The 17,774-nt window shown below is 42.1% G+C and overlaps 1 protein-coding gene across 6 annotated transcripts in view; it reads left to right on the forward strand.

Moving 5' to 3' along the window:
• ntng1a (netrin g1a) overlaps nt 1-16,618 on the forward strand; it is a 165,036-nt gene extending 148,418 nt beyond the window's left edge. For 2 of the 6 annotated variants that reach the window (XM_061713656.1, XM_061713657.1), the window contains exons 6-8: nt 3,853-4,020; nt 7,365-7,499; nt 14,867-16,618. In XM_061713656.1, coding sequence (XP_061569640.1) covers nt 3,853-4,020; nt 7,365-7,499; nt 14,867-15,120 — 557 coding nt within the window. In that variant the 3' untranslated portion in view covers nt 15,121-16,618. Of the gene's footprint in view, nt 1-629; nt 675-3,852; nt 4,021-7,364; nt 7,500-14,866 lie in introns of all 6 variants that reach the window. The other 4 variants (XM_061713660.1, XM_061713661.1, XM_061713659.1 and 1 more) reach the window with 3 other exon arrangements.
• The last annotated feature ends 1,156 nt before the right edge of the window (nt 16,619-17,774 follow it).

The following is a 17,774-nucleotide window of genomic DNA, read 5'->3' on the forward strand; positions in this document are numbered from 1 at the left end:
GGCTGACTCCTCTCCATTTCCAACCGCAGAGTATTTTCCTGACACGGAAATACTGACTTTTAATACTGACTGTAATTATGAGGTTATGCTACCCACAGCGGTCCGTCATTCCAAGTACCAGCACCTGCCATTATTTATTCATTGTTATTCCTCCACCAGAAATAGACTGTAATTAGATATTGATTACATAGTCAATGTGATGAATTAAACAAAATGCCCCCCTAACGTCTTCATTTGCTATACATAGTTTCGACTCCCTTGCATAAGTCCTGACTGAAATGATAAGTTTAACAATGTTTTGTCTTTTGTTTCCCTCAGTTTTTCACTCATTTCCATCGCCACCAGCATTCACTTAACACTGCAGGCCCATGGAAGTCACTCAAAGTCACATGGCGTCTCTCCAATATCCTTGTAAAGGGTCTTGTGGATGCATCCTCTCTGCTCGTCCATGTCAGCCCTGCCCCATTGTATCCGCTGCTTCCTGATTTACTGATTTGAGTCATGCCGGACATGTTTGTGTCTCCAACTGTCTGTCTCAACAACCACGTAGTCTCCCCCTTTAGAAAATATGTTAACCGCATCCCACAAGGACACATGAATAACTGCTGGTTTCTCTCAATTGCACGCAGTTCGGCCGAATGTCTCATCCCTAGGTGTCGCTAACCGAAAAGAAGGTAGGCATCCAAGATTATCCATCAGTTATGTTTTTCCACTGATCCACTATGTCAGGTCCCTGATCGATAATCAAAAACTGGCTCTTTGGTAGCCAACAGTGGGCTTGAGTAGTCTTTTTTTACCCAGGATTCACGGGAGAGTCTGCTTTTCTTGCTCAAGGTGGAGGCCTCTGTACTGGCAGGGGCACTCGTGTCACAATACCGTGCACTGTCATTCTTTATCCTCTCTGATGCTCAACGTGTGCACTGTGCACGTATACCTAAACATGCAACTTTAATTAGGCGCGGAGCTTCCAGGCATACTCCACGCTGTATTGGCTAGTCAGAAGGAAAAGTGGGAGAGATGTTGGGGTCGTCTCAGTTTACGATGTGCATCCACCTCATGACCGGAGCCAAGCATAAAAGTGTATCCGTGACGGACTAATGTCACGTTATACCTTCGTCCCGTGGTTTGTTTTCAGGTACATAAAAAGCAAGGGATTGGTGTATTCATTTCAAGTCGGCTCCTTCACCCGCACTCCTGTGCGCTAATTTATAGGGTGGAAATCCTTGGCCAGCGTCCCGCAGGGTGGAGAGTAGTTTGTCAGGGGATCATTTCAGTCTCGGGAAACGTACACAGAGGCTTTTGAATTATACAAAGCACTTGTTAATGAAATGAAGTGTAAAAGAGGGACCATAATATTTCTATTGTTCATTATCTAAGGCGTTTGTAACAGATGCTGCCACATGCAGCCAGCTTCACTTGGCAATGTCACTCCGGATTTCCCAATGCCATCACTCATCATTATTGCATACAGTGTGTTTCCTTTCTCTTTTTTTTTTTTGTAATTAGGCTTGACGCCTGTTATATTTAATTCTCAATAATTAGGTATGTTATATTTAATTGTAATATCATGTTTTTTTTTATTCGCATTTTTTCTTTTAATTTGTCTAGTAGCTCCTCAGCTTGCATTGTCCACTGCCCCCTCTGCCCACGTTGCAAACAGCAAACGAGGTAGGAGCTCTGGAGTTCATGTGTTGCCCCCAGATGACACCCAAGCCTCACTGTATGCACTGATGTTTTTGTTTACCGACAACCCCCCTCCCCTGACCCTCGCAGCATCAACACGGCGCTGAAACAACCTGGATCCGTTTCCCCAGCTCAATTTTGGCCTGATGCGTTTCACTGAGGGCACATTTAAGGGGCTCGTTCTTCTATAGAGTAGTTTCTAAACACTGTAAAAGTCCCCTGGAATCATATCTTTTCCAGTGCAAATAAAGAAAGTGTTTCGGCTACAACTATTTTTGGATAACAATGTATCTGAGACGTTTTATTCCCCACGCTTGCATGATTTATGACCTTAGCCTATTTCTAGAGGGAAGAGATTATTTGTCTTCTGAGAGTATGTCTGTGAGAGAGAGGCATCCGGTGCAGAACACACCTACAGTAACTCAGATAGGAGTTGCATATTTGGGTGGAAGACAATGTGGACTCAGTTTGTTTGCTCCTTTTTATCTCAAGTCATTTTTCTGTCGGCAGTAGCCAGACAGAGAGACCCGACCTCAATACAGAGTCTTAACTCTTAAGAGCAATCCCTCGGACGAGAGCACCATCTGCTCACAAGCCTATTCTGGACGCGGCAGTATGCTTGCAGTCCACCTGGGTGCCAACCAGGCTTAAGGGGTCACATCTGTCTGCGCCGCGACACTTGGTGTCAGCGGTCAGTCGGTGTGGCAGACAGATCCTCACTTGGATTGTGCTCAGCTGGGGCTCCGCTTGTCCCAACTGTTACGCCTCAGGGCAGCTCACTGACCACCGTAGATGGTGGCACGCTCTGGGGTCCAGCGGCAACCGCGCCTGCTATTGCCATATGGGTTTTATTTTCAATTTAGTGATTAGCTTAGAGCAGTGGTTCTCAAATGGGGGTACGCGTACCCCTGGGGGTACGTGAGATTTTAAAATACACATATATTTAAAAAGCAGCATCCATGCAAAAATCCTTTAAAAATAAATATTTCATAAATAATTGAGGAAAATATAAGTCTAAATTCATAAAATGAATTTTATCTTCAGGAGTAGGCTATTCAACTTATTATCCTAAAACCGCAGTTTTTTATTTTTTTTATTTTATTGGTTTAGTTGATAGGGACAATGCAGTTTAAACATAGTTTCAGTACAATGACAGCAACTGATGTTCTGCACATAGAGTTTATAGCTATTGCTAATTTGCAACTCCTGTCCCTAGTTGGGCTTTTCTAACAATAAAATACAATACAACAATATCTAGGACCTATAATACTCCCTGGTGTGGGAGTCTCCCCCACACCAGGATGGTTCCACCTAACCTGTCAATCACCTGGCTTCACCTGTCAATCACTTGGACCAACGATGGAGTCGTGGTTGAAGCATAGCAGCAATATTTTTATGTTTAATAAATCAGTTACTGATGGAACAGTGCTCTGTTTTAGGTCTTTTTTTTACAACCAAAAGTGCTTTGCGCTGGTTAGGGGGTACTTGGCTGAAAAAATATTTCACAGGGGGAACATCACTGAAAAAAGGTTGAGGACCACTAGCTTAGAGGACTTCACATTTTCCTGACGAATTAAGGCTTCCTTCCATAAATAACACATCAGTCATTTTATTACCGAGGGAAAACTTACCTAGGTGAAATTTCCGTAGGTACATTTTCTTTTTTTCCGTACTGTTACCTAAAACCATAACGTTAGCAGTTCAGTTGCACAAAATCTTTGCACATCCCCCCCTCCCCCACACCAAGTAGTTGAAATATCCATTTCATTCATGTTTGAGCTGTCTGACACTTTGTGGTGTTCCGAGTGAATTCATGTCTCTGTGCTATACTTTCGGAGTCTCTTTCGCCTGGTTTTTGTGGTGTGCTTAAAGTGATGTGACCTTTTCCGAATCCTACTAACAACATGCTATTTTTTTTGTGGTGTCTGTTTTAAACTCTGGCTGTGTGCCTTTGCCAGACTAATCACGACCTACGCTGCCATTATCTCCTTCTCCTGCTCCTCCTCCATGCAGCATCTCCATGTTCTACCTCGCATGCCACATGGCGCCTCGCTCAGACCTTTGCTAACTCCTGCGCTGCAGCACACTCTGCACCGACATCTCTACCGCGCCTCTTTCTTTTCCTCTTTCTTCTTTCTCCTGCCCTCACACTTCCTGTCTCTTTGCAAGACTGCGAATGCTTCGGCCACTCCAACCGATGCAGCTACATCGAAGTGCTAAACACCGTCATTTGCGTGAGCTGTAAGCACAACACTAGGGGCCAGCACTGCCAGCTATGCAAGCTGGGCTTCTACCGCAATGCCTCAGCAGAACTGGACGATGAAAATGTGTGCATAGGTTAGTCCCCCCCACCCCCTTTCACCGCCACCACGCTTTCAATCTGTCTCCGCCTCACCTGGTTTCTTTGACTCCACTGAAGAAAGTGCCATTTCATGCTCCACAGCTGCATCATCCGAACACTGTCCTATCCTCACGTCCCCAAGTGGTCTTTCCTATTGCTGCTTCTGTTCGGCACAGCAGTGTCATTAACCTCATTCTCAGAGTATTTTGCAGACAATGCTATTCATTCTGTGGGCAGATACAGTAGTATCATGCAGTACTGTTTAAATTACTTTAGTCTTCCAGGCATGGCACAAACAACGTTCTGTGTAAATAAATTAAATTGAAAATAGACTCCAATGACTTGCAGCCTTTTAAATCCCATTAAAAGATTGAAAACATATCAAATGTTTAAAAAAAGAGACCATTTTGAATATGATCATAACACATCTCAAAAAAGTTGGGAAAGGGTTTTTAACAACAGTCCATATGCATCTCATCACTTAAGAGGCCCGTTGGTGGAGTCGTTTTTGTATGATACAGGATTTACACTGCAAAACAGTCCTGGGTCTCCTTTACTGTTGTTTTATATATTTTCAGTTGGGGTAAAGTCTGGACTGTAAGCAGAGCACTTCAGCACTACAAAGCTGTGTTTTTCTGAATATTTGCAGGATGTGATTTAGCATATTCTTGCTGAAAGCTGCAAAGGGCTAATGTGCCCCCATACCATCAGAGATGCAGGTCTTTGAACTGAGTGCTGATAGCGAGCAGGGCTGTCCATCTCCAAAGAAGTCCGAGCATTAAGCTTTCACCTGCATCCGTGGCACAGACGCTGAGCTCCAGACGCTACCCTGAGCCCATGCAGTGATTTCCATCACAGAACCAGAAGTGCTTATAATGCAGAGTCTGAGGATCACAGGCATCCAGCATTGGGATTCGGCCTCATCTTCTGCACACAGAAATCTCTCCAGATTCTCAGAATATTTTCAATGTTATAATATACAAGGCATTCAAAACCTTCACTGTTTTATAGTGAAGAATATTATTCTGAAATTATTTGTGGATGCAGATTTTTCACAGGTCAGTGAATCTCTGACAGATTCTGCCTCTCTAAGATGCTCTTTTCTTACCAGATTGTGTCAGTGACATGATGCCAGTTAACCAAATGAGTCTAATCAGTTGCAAGATGTCCATCCTGGTGTTTCTTTTCAGCACCACTTACTTCCCCAACCTTGTGCTGCCTTTATTCCATGTTAAGTTAAAATTGACCAAAGATTTTCCATAAAATGGTAAAATTTCTAGTTTCCAACACTCGATATGTCACTTATGTTCTATTGTGAATAATATGTTTGGAAGATAACCCAACTTTTTTGAGACTGTGGTTGTATTAATACTTCAAATTTAATGTGGTCATTTTTTTTGCAAGTCTTTAATTTAATTCATGCTGTTAAACATTTCAGTTGGTAGTTAGGTTGCTTTTATTTAACGAGTGTGTTTCAGTTGATTTGAATAGAATTGAATTGTAGCTGCCAGCTTATATTCAGGGGAATAGAGAGAACCAAGTGTTGATCTGAACCAAACTAAAGCATGTCAAGTGCAGAATCTAGTGGAAACAGACTAAAAGACAGTTACTTTCCTAAACACTAGTGCTACCTAGAAGTAGGTCTCTGATTTTGGGTCAAAACCGATAAACTTTAAACGTACTTCTTTGATAGGTGATCATGGTTTCACCATCAACACTTTTCTCCTACGTTACGGACACAGTTCAGCAGCAGATGGGAAACTGAGATCAGTTGAACTTTGCTTGTTCAGGGTTAGAGTCGCACATAGATTAAAGTTGAGCAGAATATCTGCTAAAAGTAAAGTGAAAAGAATAACTATATAACCAAACTAAATAAACCACCTTCTCTGTTCTGTGTTTGATAAAACACTTGACAACTTACACAGATGTGAGGTATTAAATATATCCGGCACCATTGCCGCTGTAACATTAATGAGACAAAAGCTATTTTTGCTTTAGGTTTCTGTTACTTTGTTAATAACTAGTGTGAAGGCATTGGTAAAGTGCATCATCTGTTTTTTCTTGTGTGTGTAAAAATGGCATCTCTCACAGCTCCCAAGGCTACGGGCTGGTTCCCCTATTGAAACGTTCAGCTCGCACATGTAGCTTGAGTTCACAGCGCTCGGTGTCAGGTGCATTTGCGAGTCCAGTGGGGGAAGTCTGACAGGCAACAAGAGTTCTGAGAGAAATGTTACAGGGGAAGTCACACCGCCAGTCAAAAGGTGCCAGGCTAGTGCATATGTCATATACATGAAATGGCCTCAGGAGTAGCAGCTGAAACCCGTCACTTGGCATTAGGAGTCACGGAGGCATTACTGCGTGCTGCACTCGCCATCATCCCGCCTCTCCTCCCTAACACCCCCACCCCCTCCCAGTTTGTGACATGCCATCACCTCTCTCCTCAAGCCTGACCCCGGGATGTCACTCGAGTGCAGCCAAACACAGCACAGCCACAGAAGGTGCAATCTGATGGTCAGGGACTGTCAAAATAGGTGTCACTTTGACTGCAGAGTGCTCCAGTTGGTGTGGAAAGCTGGAAGGTCAATTAAGCGTAGGCCACCAGAGACATGACATGCTATTTTCTTTTTTGCAAGACTATTTATAATTGCACTAAGACCATGCTCTTCTGTTAATGGCAAAAACGTTGTAAGGTTTCGATAAAATCTTCTAAAACGAGGGCAAAGAGTATTTACAATCAACAGAGCTGCATGAATTAGTTAGGAATAATAAACCTATTACAACAATGCCCATTTCAATGTACCGTTCTCTCATTTCTTTCAAACCTTAGCATCCCCTTCCTCTCTTTATTTCATGCCATGTCCATCGACTATCTGCTCATTTCCCATCTTCTCAGTTCATCTCTATCTTTGTATGAATGACTCAGATTTTGAAAGAGCATGTTCAGATAAGCTCACTTTGTCCATCTGAGCTACTGATAATGCTTTGCATATTTGCTCATCGCACGCTGTGTTCTTGATTAATGGCAAAAATCAATTAAATATTAATTACAAGTATGTTGTAATAAATATGAAGTGTCCACACATCTCGAAACCAACCTCATTCCTTCTGCATTCTCTCTCCATCACATTTGAAATGGTAGCATTTTTTTCTTCCTGTCTGAGTCTTTGAATCTATTGGATTCTTTAATCATTTAGAAATAATCATGAACCCCTTGCCGAGCTCGTAATCGAGCTGGAGGGACTGTGGTCCACGCTGTGAACATCCTAGATGTTTGCCGGGAAGTCAAAGCACCACCCTGTTCTCCAGCCTGTGTGTGTGTGTGTGTGTCTTGTTTTTCCAGAGTGTAATTGTAATCCCTCTGGCTCAGTCAGTGATCGCTGTAATGGCACAGGATTTTGTATATGTAAGGAGGGCACTACAGGGCCTAAGTGTCAGGAGTGTCTACCCGGCTATTTGTGGGACGATGGCTGCAAATGTAAGTAGAACCCGCAACCTTCCCCTTCGCGGCTCCCCCTCAGCTCTGTCTCTCCCCGCTATCTTTTCTCCCGATGTCTTTTCTCTCTTAGGGATTCCTGAGCTCTGGCTGGAGGAATGCGCATGCGCACGCTCAAATTGACAGAAAACCAGAAATAACAAAAAGCTCAAGCTGCAGCAGCCCCAAACATACGCCCATCCCTTTCGTTTACCGGACTTTTCAAACTCGCTGTGGCGGCACGACCGATGTAGCATCAGCAGGTGTCCGCTACGGCTCAAACAGAGAAAAAAAAACGGCATGGCAGGATGCATGCTGCTCACTAACTCAATTATCCAGGCGTGTCGCACACCGGCAACACAACAGCTGAGTCAATATTGACTGCTTGACAGGCTGCCTGTGATCCTCGTCGCCGGTTCCAAACAGGACAATGTCATCCAGCGCAAACGTTTTTATAGGAGAATGCAGGTCGTTTCGAGGTCCAACCCATTTATCACCGTCTGTCTTTTATATTTCCCTTCAGTCATTTTGCAAAGCATGCCTTGTGTAGTCTTTGTTTTCCTCCAAATGTCACCAAATTTAAATTCTTTTCTTGCAGTCAAACTTCAGTGGCAACCACAAAGAGGCAGGGAGAGGGACGTAAGCCCTTCTAAGAGAGTAGATTTGACGTTTTTTCACAATAAGAAGCATTTAAAATCCATAACTACGGTGACGTCATTAATTTGTAAACTCAACTTAGTCAAATATAACCACTGAAGGCTGAAAATAAGTATTGTTTATTCATATTGGGCCAATGCCGACATATACATGAGGTACAACCTGGCAGGTTGTCACTTAAATTCACTGGAAAATGAAATCTGGTCTCTGGTTTATTTCCGTAGTTCTGACACAGATGGCTCTTCATTAAAATGCGTTGTTTTTGACTGCGATCTGTTGTTGCCCACTAATATATTCAGTGTGTACAGAGTAAACACACGCTGTCAACACGCACATCTGTTTCTACTGTACACAAAAGGACGTGTGATGAGGAAAGCAGGCATGGCCTCGCATCGCGTGCCCTCTCGCCATGAATGGATGGATGAATCCCGAAGCAATATTTTGCGAAAATCTGAGAATGCTGAATGGTACATGTGCAGCAATTAAATCCGTGCGAGGGAGAGAAAGTGTGAGAGAAGCATTTAAATGAGGGAAACAGATGGGAAACCCTAAACAGAGAGAAGAACTTGGTAGTTTTAAGTGAGAGATTAGTCAGGAAACAACATTAATGCGCGTAATATTGTTAGCGACCCTTGAAACTCTCTTCTTCTTTTCAAAGATGCAGGTAAATGCCCCGATTCCACCTGTTGGATCACTGAGACATCCAGAATTAGTTAACAGCGAAAAGAAATACCCCTATTTCACTGAAAAAGACTGTCTTGATCTCACAGTTTGTCTGTTTGGTGAAGGTTAACGTCCAAGAGCAGCAGCCCTGATCACAACACATCAAAACAAAAAGCAGATCCAGATTAGTTTTAATTCTATATACTTGAGTGAAGAAGTTAATTTCTGTTGAGGCTGCGATTGCATTTTTTTTTTTACCTTATTTTTATTACAGAATTGATGCATTTCCTGAATTCAAGACCAAACTGTGTTTTTTTTGTCAGCATAAGTAACATCTGGATCATCTGCATAGGAGTGCATCATCGTATTGTTGCTGCAGTGCCCTGAACACGTGATGACCTGTTAGAGAAACCCTGTAAATCCCTGCTTCTTCTTGCTTTGCAAGATTATTTTCGAGTTATCATTATCATTAGATGGAGAAAAGATCCCTAATTGTACCAGCAGTGACTCAGAAAGCCACCCTTCCCTGGCTGTTTCCACAACCGGCAGGCAACAAAAGTGGAAAATACACATCGATGTGAAAACAAAGCTGTTTTGCAGAGTTTAAGGTAGAAAACATGTGAAATAATCTTCACCTGCGCTGCTACTTCCACGTGACTCCTCAAGGGAAAATTCTCCCTCTTGACCTTCTTCTCTCATGCAGAGTTTCTGCTCCTGGCCAACGCTCAAAGCTGCACGCGGGCTGAGAAAAGCAATTAAAACTTAAATCTCTCGTCAAACACATCACTTTCCCAGACGGGCACACCTATTTCATTGTCTCTCTCTAAATATTATGACTCATATCAAAAGCAAACTCAACAAATCTTGTCATTTACCGCCTGCGCCGGCTCTGTTTACATGCAGTAATGCAAAATAGTGAATGTGGGGAGAGTGACAGCAGATAAAGGGCTGAAACTTGGAAAAGAGTTCCTGCCACTACAGAGTTTTGAGGCTACAGCACCTTTAATCTTATTGGCCTTACAACTCTGACACAACTTGTTATCGATGCTTGTTTTTAAATAATCGATATCTGGGTTTCATGTTTTGCTTTAGCTCTGCTTAATTGGCAGCCAATAAAACTCTGCGCCTGCGGGGAGATGGCTATTACCTGAACTCGCATTCCAAATGAGCTGGAACTCGCTGTGCAGTTTTAGGCATCGCATTGAATTAATTTTTAATGGGATGGTGCTTAATGGGAAAATTCACAATATATTCAGTATTAACACTAATAACACAGTATCAACACTTCATGAGCAGCAAGCTACTGATAAGACTTAGAAAATAACAGAACTTTAGTAGCGTTTCATATCTTCTGGTATATCCAGTTCTAAAGTAATTAAGTAACACTGTTATTAATAAAGTCACTCTGTGCAGGAATACCACTTCTGACCACATTGGGGCTTTTTAGAAGAAAGTCATGTGTCAGCCCCAAGCATCAGACACAGTAAAGTGGTATCACAAGACGTGCTGGGCTTTTCTCCTTCATTATTGAAATTCCACTTCAATTTCAGTATTTCAAGCGATTCTGTTGTCCACATAGCAGATCTGTATTTCCCATGTGGTCATAAGTGGTACTGCTACATAGAATGGCTCAAAATCAAAGAGTCAGGGATCCTTGTTTGTCTTAAAATGAACAAATTCCCCTCCTGACCACGGCACAAGTGCTGGAAACTCATAATGGATTTACGACGACATCTTACTGGATTATTGGTTCCATTAATTTTCATCACCTACATCTTAGTTATACTTTAATGTGCTAAGTAAGAAAAAAAGAAAAGAATACAGTAGATTACTGTGATTTATGAGCTTAAAATGTATTTTCTGGTAAATAGATAGTGTCCACTGGTGCATGGCTGGACTGGAAAAAAATAAGTAAATAAAGATTAGATTATACTTGGAGTAGTCAAATCTCTTTACAACTCAATACCCAACACGTTTTGGCATTTTTTTTACATTATTTTATTTGTAAAAGCAACTAAAAAGGCAATTTCCCTGCATTTTGTTATCAGCTACAGATCACCTTAGATGAGGTCCAGGTCAAAACCTGCAGGACATAAACTGGTCGAATCTGGATTAGATGATCTGCTAGATATATAGAAATGGTCAATTTTTGCATTTTTATAAATAAATGAATAGTTTGACGAATCAAAAACTGTATTTCATAAAGACTTTACAACGCGAGTGTCATGATACGGTTTTTCTAGGACCCAAGTGCAGGAGACAGAGGGAGGCTGGAGGCAGGAGTTCTCAAAACAAAATGATTTATTCCTCAAAAAGGGCAAAACAAGGCGCTGCAGAGCAGGATGAAAAAACACAAAACTAACAGGGATCAAAAAACTACGAGGAGACATGGAGGTGGAAACAGTACGGACCGACAGGGAACCAAGGAATGACAAGACAAGATATACTGAAGGGATAACGAGACATGACGAGACACAGGTGCAGACACAATCAGGGCAGATGGGACACAGGCGGGGCAAGACAGAACTGAAAGTCAAAAACTGGGGGGAAGTGTCAAACCCTGACAGTGAGAGACAATGGCATGGAAGCATTTACGCGTCAAACTGGACCTGGTCTACTGGTGAACTGGACCTTTTGCTTCTTAACAGGAAGTCATCTTCTGTCTGTTCTGCTGCGAAACTTCCCAGAGTGGTTTTGTCAACCCTTGCTGCTTAAACGTCAGCGTGAGCATCTCCTGCCACATGTGCATATAGCTCGCCTGTTGCTCCTAAAACGTTGGCACACACAATACTGATCGCAGCTCGTTAGAAATCCTTTTCCTGTTGGGCGGAGGCCGCAGCAACACGTGGCTCTCGGAGCAGGCCCATCCTGAGAGATACACATGTTCTATCATGACAGCTGGGAGAGATAAAAGATAAATGAGATAAGAGGTCATTTTCTAATTAAAGAGGTCTCCTGTGTACTAATCACATCAAGGTCTGAGGACTCTTTAATTAATATATTTGAAGGCTTTTCCTTGTAATTTTGGAGGACGCATTTTAATTACCAGGTTCAGCTATTGCCTTATCACCTGGAGGTTGATTGTCTCTTTCTTCTGACTGGTTGTATTGGTCATGAAACTGACTATAACTGAGAAAGAAATCACGAGAGTAAGGGGATTTCTTATTCAGAACTGGTTATGCGTGGTGATTGTGACTTTTTGAGCCACACAGCTGCTCCCTTTTTCCCACAGCAAAATAAACAAATAGGAATTGCACAGTCAATGTTTCTGAGCGAGGCTCCCATCAAAGCTCTATTTGGAAATCCGTCGAAGACCGCATGCATCCAATCCCAGGTATTAAGAGAGAGGTCTTTTATTTGTTATTGGGATATTTATGTACCATAGAGTTCATAGATTGCTCACCGCATTGTTTCCCGCTCCCATAAAGAACCAAAATGGGCTGAAGTGGCCCCCATGTTTATCACTGTTTATTCGTCTCTGCTGGTTTATTAGTTTGTGCTGCACTGCTTTGTTTGCCTCCAGCTTGCTTGACAGCTTGCCTCCACTGGGAATAGAGTGCCCTTGGTGCCCCAGCTCTAAATATACAGCACATTTTCCCCTAATGTTGAGTTTATCTAAAGTCAGAACTGTTTCAGGAAAGCCTTGCAGGTGTTGAATAAAGTATAGATTGTTAAATGGTTTAATGGGGCTTTGATAAGTATTCTTGTCAAAACAAATGGGAAAAGACATGGTTTAATACTGACAACTGTTTTAAATTCTTGATGTCTGTCATGTTTAAATGTCATGTGCTTTAACATTTAGCTGAGCGTCATCCCATTATGGAACGATTTTACAGAGGTTACATGTGAAAAGGAACTGTTGTATATAGATATAAGCACTCATAAGTCATTTTAAAGTTTTAATACCTTAAGTTAGAATACAGAAAGTTATAAAAAAAGAGTCCTTAAAGTCACTATGTGACAAACTTAAGTGAAACTGAGTTCCACTTAGTACCACTAGGCGGAGCCAAAGCAGCATATTTTAACATTCTGCACTTGGCGGCTCTCACATCTTTTAGGGGTTTTTTTAATGCAAACTTACCCAAATAATATATTGATTTTTGTCATAATTTGACTGAATCACAAGGCTTTTACTTCAGAGTTTTAAGTAATTATAAAAGTTATTCATATTTCAACATTTTGCTAAAGATTATAGTTTTTTTCTTAGAAAATAATTTCTAAAATGATAAAACAGTTGAACATTTTAAGATATATTTTCTATTCTGATAAGAAGATTGATGCAGCTCTCAGTTGATAAAGTACACTAATATTCATTCAAGTCACTGAATGTGGTTGAATTAACACTTAAACGTTAGGAAACTTTCTTAAAAATGCATACTTTATGTTTTTGAGTTCTTGATATCTTAAGATGTGTGCATTTATGGATTTTCTGACTTCAAAGTTAAGGTAAGGATGGCCAAATCCTGAACACAAGAAAATTCAGGCAGAGGTGGTAAAGTTTCAAATAATACTCAAGATTTTAAAACTTCAAACTTGTGAATTTTCTGACTTTATAAACTTTTTATATATAAAGATATCTTGTGAAAAATTGTGAGAATGTTAAAGATACATTGACTTTCATTTTGAACAGAAATCAGTCCCGTCAAATCAACCACGAGCTTTCCAAGATGAAACTTGACCACACACTTCACAGGAGTGTCTCAGTCAGCAGTTTTTTCTTGCAAATTTGTTTAGTCTTAGATATTCTAAGTTTTACTCCAACAATTGCAAAAACCAAAAAAAAAAAAAAAAGTGGGATCCCACTGGGACCTGAATCGATGCCCTATAAGTTTACCATTTAATCACTTCTGTGGAAGAATTTGTTTCATCTTCATGTTTAATATTTTGGTAAAAGTGTGGTTCAAGTCCTCCCATTTAACTCTTGTCAAAATGATGAATAGGCAAATAAAAAAATGTATTCCTTTAATATCTAACACGTATTTGTTAAATTGTGGTAACACTTTCCTTGAAGGGGAGCTTTTAGTTCTCAAAAAATATCAAATTAAATCAATTTACAATTTGTTGATCTTTCAAGGCCTGGGTCCCACCGGGAGCAGAAGTGCCGCAGACTGCAGTCGCTGTAGTTTTCTCTGTCCTCAGTAAACCCTCAGTCCCGCTCAGTCAGAGGAAGAGCACTGATGGGGCTTCCTGATTGGCTGGATTCGTCAGATTATGATTTTATATACAGGACTGTCTCAGAAAATTAGAATATTGTGATAAAGTTCTTTATTTTCTGTAATGCAATTAAAAAAAACAAAAATGTCATACATTCTGGATTCATTACAAATCAACTGAAATATTGCAAGCCTTTTATTATTTTAATATTGCTGATTATGGTTTACAGTTTAAGATTAAGATTCCCAGAATATTCTAATTTTTTGAGAGAGGATATTTGAGTTTTCTTAAGCTGTAAACCATAATCAGCAATATTAAAATAATAAAAGGCTTGCAATATTTCAGTTGATTTGTAATGAATCCAGAATGTATGACATTTTTGCATTAAAGAAAATAAAGGACTTTATCACAATATTCTAATTTTCTGAGACAGTCCTGTAAAGTTTTTGAGAACACATGACAGCCACGCCCCTGTTTCCTCAAATTATATAAATAAAAAAGATTAGTGGTGTCAACAAAAAGTGCCTGTAGACTTCTAAAAAGAAGATATGAACCCTCGTACCTGGTTCAGATCTGTTCTAAAAGGCCTCTGAATTGTTGAACCCGGATTCTGTTTTTTTAGTTTGATAATTCACCACGTTCTTTATGCCATTCTCACATCTGACTTCCTAGCTGCTTGAACGGGTTTGTGTAAATTAACGAGGCCTAACTGCCTCTGGTGGGACCGTCTATGACTAGCATGGCCATGATTCGTCAAATGGTTAGTCTTTACTTTCCTAAAATAACCAGTTTTCTACCGCAGTAGAGTCCACTTCAAGTAAAGTGCCACCAAACACCCGTCCGTGTGTGTGCGGTTCTAACTGTTCTCTCCCTCCTCACCTTGCTCCCACCAACAGCCCGGGTGTGCGACAACGAACTCCTGCGCTGCCAGAACGGCGGGGTGTGCGTCAACAACGGCCGCTGCAACTGTCCCTCGGCGTACACGGGCCTGCTGTGCGAGAAGCCCCGCTGCGAGTCTGAGCTGGGGGGCTGCAGGGGCCCGGACTCGGGCCAGGCCCCCGCGCCGCTGCCGTCTCCCTCCGCCCTGCTGACGCTGCCGCTGCTGCTGCTGGTGCTGACGGAGGCCTCCTGCTGGCCCGCCGGCCTCTGAGGGGGAGCCAGCACTTAGTGGGAGTGACACTTCTCCCTCCGCCTTCACCTCAACCCCCCCCACCCCCCTACACCCACCCTGCCCCGCCCCTTTCAGATAACCAACAACCTTTAAAAGTGAACCACCATGAGCTTTCTGGACTGTAATGTACTGAGCTTCTCCGCCGCCAGACTGGACGGGCACGCGCTGACGATGAAGGGAATGTGTCAGACAAACGAGTGCAAAAACTTTCCATTTAATTTCAAAGAATATATAGAAATTTAAAAAAATATATATACTTCTAAAGAACAGATATTATCAAAAATATGAGTATTTGCCTGATAGGACTAAACGGAGCAGCGAACAGTGAGCCATCCCACCCCTCCATCCCCCTCTAAGCCATACCAGGTACATGAACTCCTTCTAGTTTGAGAAGGGATAACTCGAGATGACAGACTTGTTCACTTCCTCTCTTATTGCCACGGCAACAACAGCTGCAACCAATCGGCTCCTGCATGAGCTGACAGTGGCCAGGGATGCCCCTCGGGACGCTTCTGCGAGTTAATGTTTGCTGGACTGACGCCGAAGAAAAAGAAAAAAACTAACAAAAAAACAAAAAAAAAAAAAAAAAAAACTGTCCCCACTGAGCAGCAAAGACTGGCCTCAGAGACAAAACTGTTCCACCGTGATGCGACGACAAACGGAAAGAGGCGAAGGACCCAGGACGCATTCTTTGCTGTCAGTGCATTGTGGATAGAAGGAAATCTGTCCGGACTGCTACGTTGTGACACGAACCCTTGCCCATGTTGATCCCTCTCAATCTGTCTGTCTCTCCTTCCAGCTCGCTCTCATCCTCCCTCCTGTTCAGACCCATCCTCTCCCTGCAACGCCCCCCCATCCCCGCCATGCTGCCACTGACCTGTGCTTTTGTGAATGTTACTCTGTAAAACCCTCGTTGGTTGAAAGATTCTTTTGTCAAATGTTAGTGATGCACATATGTGAGAAGCCTACGCCCCCCCCCCCCCCCCCCCTTATCCTCTCCTTTCTATCGAAAAGATACTCCGGTAAAGCTGTCTGATTCTTTTTCTATCTTAGAGCCACCTTGCCTCCTGCGATCATGGTCAGAGGATAGTTGCCACCCGAGCAGACGAGAAGTGCATAGAAATCCATCGGTGTATTTGCAAGTTCTTTTCTTGACAGAGCAAACAAACAAACAAACAAACAACAAAAAAAGAGTCATGTTCTTTTGTATCTCTGCTGAATTGTGATGGGAAAAAAGGAAACCGTTAATGTATCTATTTAAGACATCCAAACGCAAACGCTATGGTTTTATTCTGTTTCCGTTCCAGTTTTTTTCATTCATTGTCATTTTACTTGTTATTTTTAGTTGTGCAGTGGAATTTTCCTTTGTATTGGCAACGTGCTGACATCAAAGAATATTGGTTTACATATACAGTATTAATAAAGTGTACTAAAATCCCACCAAAGGACATTATAAATGTTTTGTTCTTGCTTTAACACTTGATAATTTAAATGAATAAAAGTCTAAAGCCTAAAACGTGTTCATCATTTATTGAGCCCAATAAAGTAGATACTCATGTTTTTTTTTAACGCCATCTATTTTACGTCTACTTTAGTTGCAGTGACATGTATATGTACATAGCTATTGTTGTTTTTATTTAGAGTTGTACAGCAACTTGTTTCATCGCACCATGATACAAATGACTGTCATTAACAGGCTGGTGCAGACCTTAATGACGCACCGATCATGACCATTATCAGGTGTGTTAAAGCAGGGAAACATGCAGGACACTGGCCATCAAGGGCCGAAGTTGCCCACCCCTGTCAATGCAGTGTATGTATGTATACTGCATTAAAGGCACTATATGTAGTAATACCTCTCCAAATATAAGAGCAACCCTATACAATGAGCAGAGTCACCCCGCTTATGACCTTCGTTTTGCCTCATTTCTGTTGCATGTTAGAACTTTTCAACTTGACTGATACCAAACAATACCAAAAAAAAGTTTTTGTTGTTTTTAAAAGGTAGAAACTGCTGGTGCTGGTTAGGCAGTCGATTTCCTCTTATTGCTTTCAGCTGCTTTAAAGGTATTATCCATGATTTTGGAGAGCTAACAAGATTTGAAAGTGGCACCTCCTCTAAGCCCCGCCCCCTCCCCACTCCCAGCTTAAATCATGTAAAAACGCCGTAGAGTACGCCGTAGCCTACGCCGTAGCCTACGCTGTAGCCTACGCCGTAGCCGTGGCTCGAGAGCCTGCAGCGCACCGCCAGCCGCTCTCCGCTCTCTGCTCTCCACTCTCGCCGGGATGGGCAGGATGCACATTTGGGTGGGCACAGCTCAAATCTTGCTAGCTCTCCAACATCATGGATAATACCTTTAACTTGTAGCATGACCAGGTTCAAGCGTTACAAGATCTTACAGTGACTTGGTCACCGTCCCTGGTCTCTAAAACTGCTTTTTCTGGACGGTGTACATACTTTGTCTCTGTGCTGTATCGCTGGCCGTAGCTTGAATGGAGATTCCCCTGATGGTCCCAGATGTACAGTATGGCATGCAAAGATACCACCAGCATCTGGAGATGGCTCACTTGTAAACATTGTTCATACATAAGAGTAGCAACTGCCAACAGATGCCACCAGGGCTGCAAGCATA

This window comes from Cololabis saira, chromosome 22 (assembly GCF_033807715.1).
Source record: "Cololabis saira isolate AMF1-May2022 chromosome 22, fColSai1.1, whole genome shotgun sequence".
NCBI classification, from domain to species: Eukaryota; Metazoa; Chordata; class Actinopteri; order Beloniformes; family Belonidae; genus Cololabis; species Cololabis saira.